This window comes from Geospiza fortis, unplaced genomic scaffold, assembly GCF_000277835.1.
Source record: "Geospiza fortis unplaced genomic scaffold, GeoFor_1.0 scaffold27, whole genome shotgun sequence".
Taxonomy (NCBI): Eukaryota; Metazoa; Chordata; class Aves; order Passeriformes; family Thraupidae; genus Geospiza; species Geospiza fortis.
This window is the reverse complement of record NW_005054329.1, coordinates 5798199-5804246: the sequence shown is the minus strand read 5'-3', so window position 1 is coordinate 5804246 and position 6048 is coordinate 5798199. Positions and strand designations below refer to the sequence as shown.

Genomic DNA, 6048 nt, shown 5'->3' with positions numbered 1-6048 from the left:
GGCGCTGCCACCGCGCAGGGTCCGCCCGTCTGCCGGAGAGCGCGGAGCGGGAGATCCGTTTTGGGAGCGGGGTCAGAGGCGGCCCGGGCACCGCGAAAAACCCGGCCCCACCGGGGACCGTACTCAGCATCCGTCCCAGCACTTCAGGAGTTAATTGTTACCGCGTCCCCGCAGTACGGGCATGGTGGAGCTGCCACTTGCCCACAGCGAATATATCCTCTCCAAAAAAAGCATTTTCGTGTGGCTGCTGTCTGCCCTCCCCGAACCACCCTCTGCTCCCTCTGCCGCCTGCTTTCCGCAGGCTCCTCGAGCGATGGCTGCAGGGCTGGGAGCCACAGACACTGTTACTTGATCCGGCTGAGCAGATGCCGTTTAAAATTACATGATGTGCCATTTCTGTAGCGCTGGCACCAGCCCACTGAGCCACACGTGGCTGCACGAAGGCGGCACCATCAGCACCGAGAGCCCGGACACGTAAAGGCCTCCTTAAATAACCCAAAATGCAGCAAAAACCTCTCTCACGGTCTCACGGTCATCATTTCCCACGTTTCCTTGACTGCTGCTCACAGTTCCTGGAAGCAAATCTTTGCTGCCCTTTGGTTTATTCACCCCAAGGTTCTGACATTTCTGGGTCATTTTACAGGCAAATGTTTCTTTCATCTCGACCACTGCATGAAGATAACCCCCACACTGTGTGTTTTACTGGCAGCTAAAGGATGTATTTATATACTGACTTTTAGTTTCTGAAATAACTCTGGGGGCCAAGGGAGGATTTAGAGAAAAACCCAAAGTCTGGCTCATGGGGTGGCTGATGCAGGGAGAATTTAGAAAAAGGAAGCCTGGGGGGCAGGAAGAAAACCTGCTGGAGCCAAAAAGGATCAGGTTTCACATCAGGTCTCCAGCTCACAAGGGGAGATGGGGCAAAAGGACAGGGGTAATGAACTACAAGCCCCAGTATGGATTTATTAAACAAGAAGGAATTCCAACAGCAAACACACATGAACAAAGAGCCCCTGGCCTCGTGACTCTTTGCCATCACATACAGCAACTCTGCTCCCTGGCTGCTGGCAGTCTGGAGCAGTTTAATTAACCCAGACAGCAATCAGCTCCCAGACACAGCACCAGCAGCCGCTGTTTCTGCACTCACTGGATTCAATCCCATCATCCCAACTGTGTCATTTTGTTGCCCAAGGAAGGGATGATTCCTACTGAACAGCCAGCACAATCATGTGGATTTCATAATTTTTGATGGGGAGGGACTACAGGGAGACACAGCAGACTGGGATCAGCTCTCAAAACAGCCAATCCAGGAGGAGAAATATCCAAAGGTATTTCCGTGCCTGCCCTGTGGGTACAATCACACACTGCCTGGTCTCTGAGGCAGGAAGTGAGGCACATCCAATGTGACCCAACAGGAGACCAGTCAGGCACCAGTACAAAATGGGATTTCACCACTGCACACACCAAACCTGCCCCTGTGCTCCTCTGGAAAATCATGGGTTTAGCTCCAGTCCAGGGCAGCCCCAAGATTTGAAGCCTCAATGTCCCCAGGATGGGAAGGGTGGCAGGAAGGATTTACCTGCACAGCCTTGGGGCTGCAGAGGGCCAAGGCATCCATTTGCTGCAGCATGCTCCCTCCCCATCCCAGCACTTGGGAGCATCAGTACCGGAATGCTGCTGCTGGCAGAGCTGAGCAGCCAGACCAGCTGGCAAAGGCACATCTGACCTTGACATCCCACAACCAAAATCACAAACAGGCTGAGGTTTTGTCACAGCCCAGGGAGGTGCCAGCTGGCCCCTGCCAACAGGCTGGAGCCAGCTCTTGGCAGGAGGAAACACAGCCCTCGGGCCCCTGGTGGAAGAGCTGCAGCCACGCTGTGCTGCGGGCAGGGCAGGAGGGTTTGGAGAGCGGCTGAGGCTGCTGCTGCCAGCCGGGATCCCCTGGGCCGTCCCCGCAGGAGCTCTCACACTCGGACGGCCGGGGGAGGGAGGATGCCGAGCTCCGCCCGCAGGGACTCCACCGGCTGCTCCCAGCGCTGCTCGTAGTAGACGTTCAGGAAACAGCTGGAGTTGAGCCCGCTCCGAATCGCCCAGGGAACCAGCTCGGTGGCCAGGACCTGCAGCTTTCTGGAACAAACGACACAGGTGGTGGCAGTTCTGATATCCGCATCCATTGTAGGCTGATGCCAAGCCCATGTGTCCCATGTATCCCTTTAACTTTCTGGCATCCCCTCTGCTTAACTCACAGGGGAAACTGAGGCATAGAAGAGGATGGTGTGCCAGGAAGGTTACAGCCAGCACCAACCCAAGGCCAGAACTCAGGTTCTGTAATTGCTGGGCAACAAAACAGATGTGCTGGGGCAGGGAACAGCTCCCAGTGTGGTGAGAATCCTGCTGGCCCTCAATACATGCCCATCCAAGGCCTGGAAATTGCTCCTGCCTGGCACAGGGGAGCTGCTGTTGAATGCAGATTAAGCATCAGGCTCTGCTTCAGCGACAAGGCAAAGCTGTCACCCTTGTCATGTGGGGACAGCAGTAGGCTCATGGAGGGATCCGCGACTGAGTCCCCACTGCAAACCAGCAGTGTCCCCTCTTTGTCCCCAGTGGACACGCGAAGGCAGTGCACAGGCTGGGTGTGCCCAGGGCAGGGACCGGGCACCTACCGTGAGCTGAGCCGGGCAGGGCCGAACGCTGCTCCCAGGACACACATGGGCAGCCCCGTCTGGATGGCTTCAAACCACTTCACCACCACCTCGCCTGGGGGAGCAGGGAGGCTGTGAGCAGACTGCACCTGGATCAAGGGCAGCCAGGGCTGTGTGGCTCCTCAGCACAGGCTGTACATCTGCCCTTCCCGAGGACGGGAATGCTGCCTCAGCCTGGCCAGGGCCTCATCCTGTGCCAGGATGGGCTGTGTCACACACCACCCATCCACCCCAGAGGGATGGCACCCCACAAGCCCTGGGAGCTTGGGGAACACATCCCAGGCAGTCCAACTCCTTGCAGACCTCGGCAATGAGGTGCCAAGGCCTGATGCTCCGTGTGGCTCTGCCAGCACAGGCCTGTACAAAACTGCCTGGACTCAGGCAAAGCCTGAAGAGCCCTGTCATGCTGGTCCCCACAGGTACCAGCAAGGCTGCACCTGTGACCTGCTATTGAGTCAGCCACAAAATCAGGGCAAAGGACACAGAGACGTGCAGATAAGGAGCAACCAGGAATTCCCTTCTGCCTTCACAAAGAGATTGCAAAACATCCCTCACTCTATGCCACCCTCCCTGCCAGGCAGAAACCACCCATCCAGTGCCTGCCTGTGCCCAGGGCTTGGGCAGAGCATCTCCCAGCAGGGAAAAGGTGACATCTCATGGCCTCTCAGTCACCACAGAGCCAGTGATGCAGGACAGTGATGATGCAAAATCCTCCCCTCCGGGCTGAGGATCAGGGAGTCCAGCTGGCCCAGCCTGCTCCATTTCTGGGAGGCAGCTGAGCACAATTGGTGGGTTTGGCAGTGCAGCACTCTAAGCCCACTGCTGCTCACCCAGCATGTTGGTTGGCATGCCCAGGAGGGTGTGCATCAGGTCGTGCACTTCCCGGTACCGCTGGATCACGTACGCCAGCTCTTCATCGTCGACAAACTTGGGCGGCATCCGCGTGTCTGGAGAAACTTTCTGCAAGTCCAAAGAGGCCCAGCTCAACTCTGTGGCTCCAATCTCACCTGTGCTCCCAGCAGAGGGATCAGCCACAGAAATCTGCACCCCATGAAACCCCACACTCACGTTGTCCTCCAGGAACCGGACATATTCCCGGCCCAGCGAGCCCTCCGGCAGCCCCTGCAGCCTGGCCATGTCCAGGGTGGACAGACGGATGCGAGGCCGTTCCCTGGAAGCAAAACACAGCTCAGTGAGACTCCCAGGGAAATCCATGGCAGCAGGTCCTGCAGAAAAGGAGCCCTTGGAAACCCCCACCCCTGCCCCTGCCCATCCGTGCTATTTTCCCTCTGTATGGACAGCACTGTCTGCACGTCTGTTGCAGAGGCTGGGACACAAATTGCTTAAAGGATCTACCTGAAGCCTTGGCAATAAAAGGGCCTTTATCTTGTCTGCTTGTAACAACTCTGGTGGGAAAAACACCAGTGTCCCCTGCACTGAAAAGCTGCTGCTGTGTGAGCTGCCAGCCAGGTACAGCCAGCCCTGAAGAGCAGAGAAATTTAATGCCCGTGCACAGCAGCCAGAGCTTCAAAGGAGCAACCTCAAAGAGGAGAAGGAATTTGTTCTAAGCACAGGTTTAATTTCAATCCTGCTCAGGTTTTCACCACCAGCCACACGGCAGCCACGGTCTCCTCTACAGGTTGTTGGCAAACAGGTGCCTCACAGCCTTGTAAGTAAACAAAAGCCCTTTTATTTCCATTCACAGGGTAAACTCTTCCCATGATAAAAGATCCAGGAGCTGTTCAGCACCTGGAGTGCAGGTGCCAGGGAGATAAGCATCACTGGCACCACTTTCACACTGGCTGCAGATATTTCCTTGTGTATTTGTTGTTAAAGGGACCTCAGCAGATTGAGGGATAAAAACAAAAAGACCTGTGTGCCCAATTCAGACCTCTGCAAATCCCTGGAATACCACAGGGCAAGGAGCAGGTGGGTATGTCCCTTCCCAACCCTCTCCCTGGCAGTTCTGCTGGGGTTCAGCCCCATCCCAGTGCTCTGAATGTTTTATCAAGTCAACTTCTCAAGCCAGGATGAGACTGGTCTGCACAAGCATATGGCAAAAAGCAACTTTTCTCAAGCTCCTATGTGACACAAGCAGCAGGTGTGACTCATGACAGGGAATAGGGAGAAGGCAGGCAGGTATGCAGTGAGAGCTTGGTCAGTAAGAGAAATCCCTCCTGGTCCTCAGCCTTGCTGCGCTCAACAAGTCCTTGCAGACACGGAAGCAGAAGTGATGGAGTCTTAAAAAAGAAAACAAGAGAACTGGCCTAATTTCATCTTGAGCCAGGAAAAAAAATATGGAAGTGTCTAAGGAGGAGGAGACCAGCAGAGACAGAGTCTCCAATGCAAGAAAATGCAGCAGCAGGCACAGGGAAGAAATCCATGGATGTAGTGTGTTCTCATCACTGCTCAGCATCCACATCCATGGATTTCTCCCCTGTGCCTGCTGCTGCATCTCGTGGTGTTGGCAGCTGCCAGTTCCAGCAGTGAAGCAGAACAGACAGGCAAGTGGTGCCTGCCCTTAGATGTGTCACAGGGCTCCTGTGAACGTTAAAAATAAAGTTAGCCTGGAGGGTTAGAGCTACAAAACACTTGTGCTGCTTCCAAGCTCTCCCTTCACAGGGCCAAGGAACCTGCTTGGCCTCGTGTCTGCAACCCCACCACAAACCAGGCAGCGAGGGAGGGAGGGATGGGGAGGGACGCACTGGAGGATGCGGTAACCTTCAGGGTGGTTTTTCATCTTGTCTCGCAGGTTTGGCAGGGCCAGGCAGCCTGTGGTCTCCCCAAGGACTGCCACCATGTCTGAAAGAGAGACCAGAGAGTGACCCAAGACCTGCTTTCGCAACACCCAGCTATCCTTGGTTGGCAGGTGAGGAAATAGAGCAATAAACCATTGGCCAGGAGCAGGCAGGAAGCCCGTGGCAAAGAGTGGATCCCATAAACCACAGATTTTCAACTTCAGGGCTACTTTGCCCTGGTGTCACCCACATGACCCTTCCTGGGAACGGGATGGAGGAGCAGTCATGAGGCCTGGGGGACTCTGAAGGAACAGACCGGTCTGGGTGGCATCACAAGGGGGTCACACTGGGGCGTGTCTGGGTTTCCTCACTCCCGCTCTTTCACAGCCTCCTGCACCGGGTCAGTTCTCAGCCCTGCGCTTGCCCCAGACTCTCCTATGGAGCCTCCAGGCTGCAGGGAGCGGGATTTCCTGGCGCTGCCCTCGCCGGCCTTACCGTGTCTGTAGGGGTCATAGAGCGCCATGACCGCGGAGCCGGCGGCCAGCAGCGCCTTCTGCAGCGGGCTGGTGGGGATGTGCCCGGGGTACAGCTGCTGCCACCCCTCCCTC

General features: G+C 56.1%; 1 protein-coding gene across 1 annotated transcript; it reads right to left on the bottom strand.

Annotated features, from left to right (window-relative positions):
• Positions 1–897: 897 nt before the first annotated feature.
• COQ4 (coenzyme Q4) lies at positions 898–6041 on the bottom strand (the record flags this gene model as incomplete). The annotated part of the gene is made up of 6 exons (XM_031057311.1): positions 898–2127; positions 2664–2757; positions 3533–3662; positions 3771–3873; positions 5408–5504; positions 5936–6041. Coding segments are annotated over 6 exons (693 nt in total), but the record flags the coding sequence as incomplete, so codon positions are not given.
• Between the last annotated feature and the right edge of the window lie 7 nt (positions 6042–6048).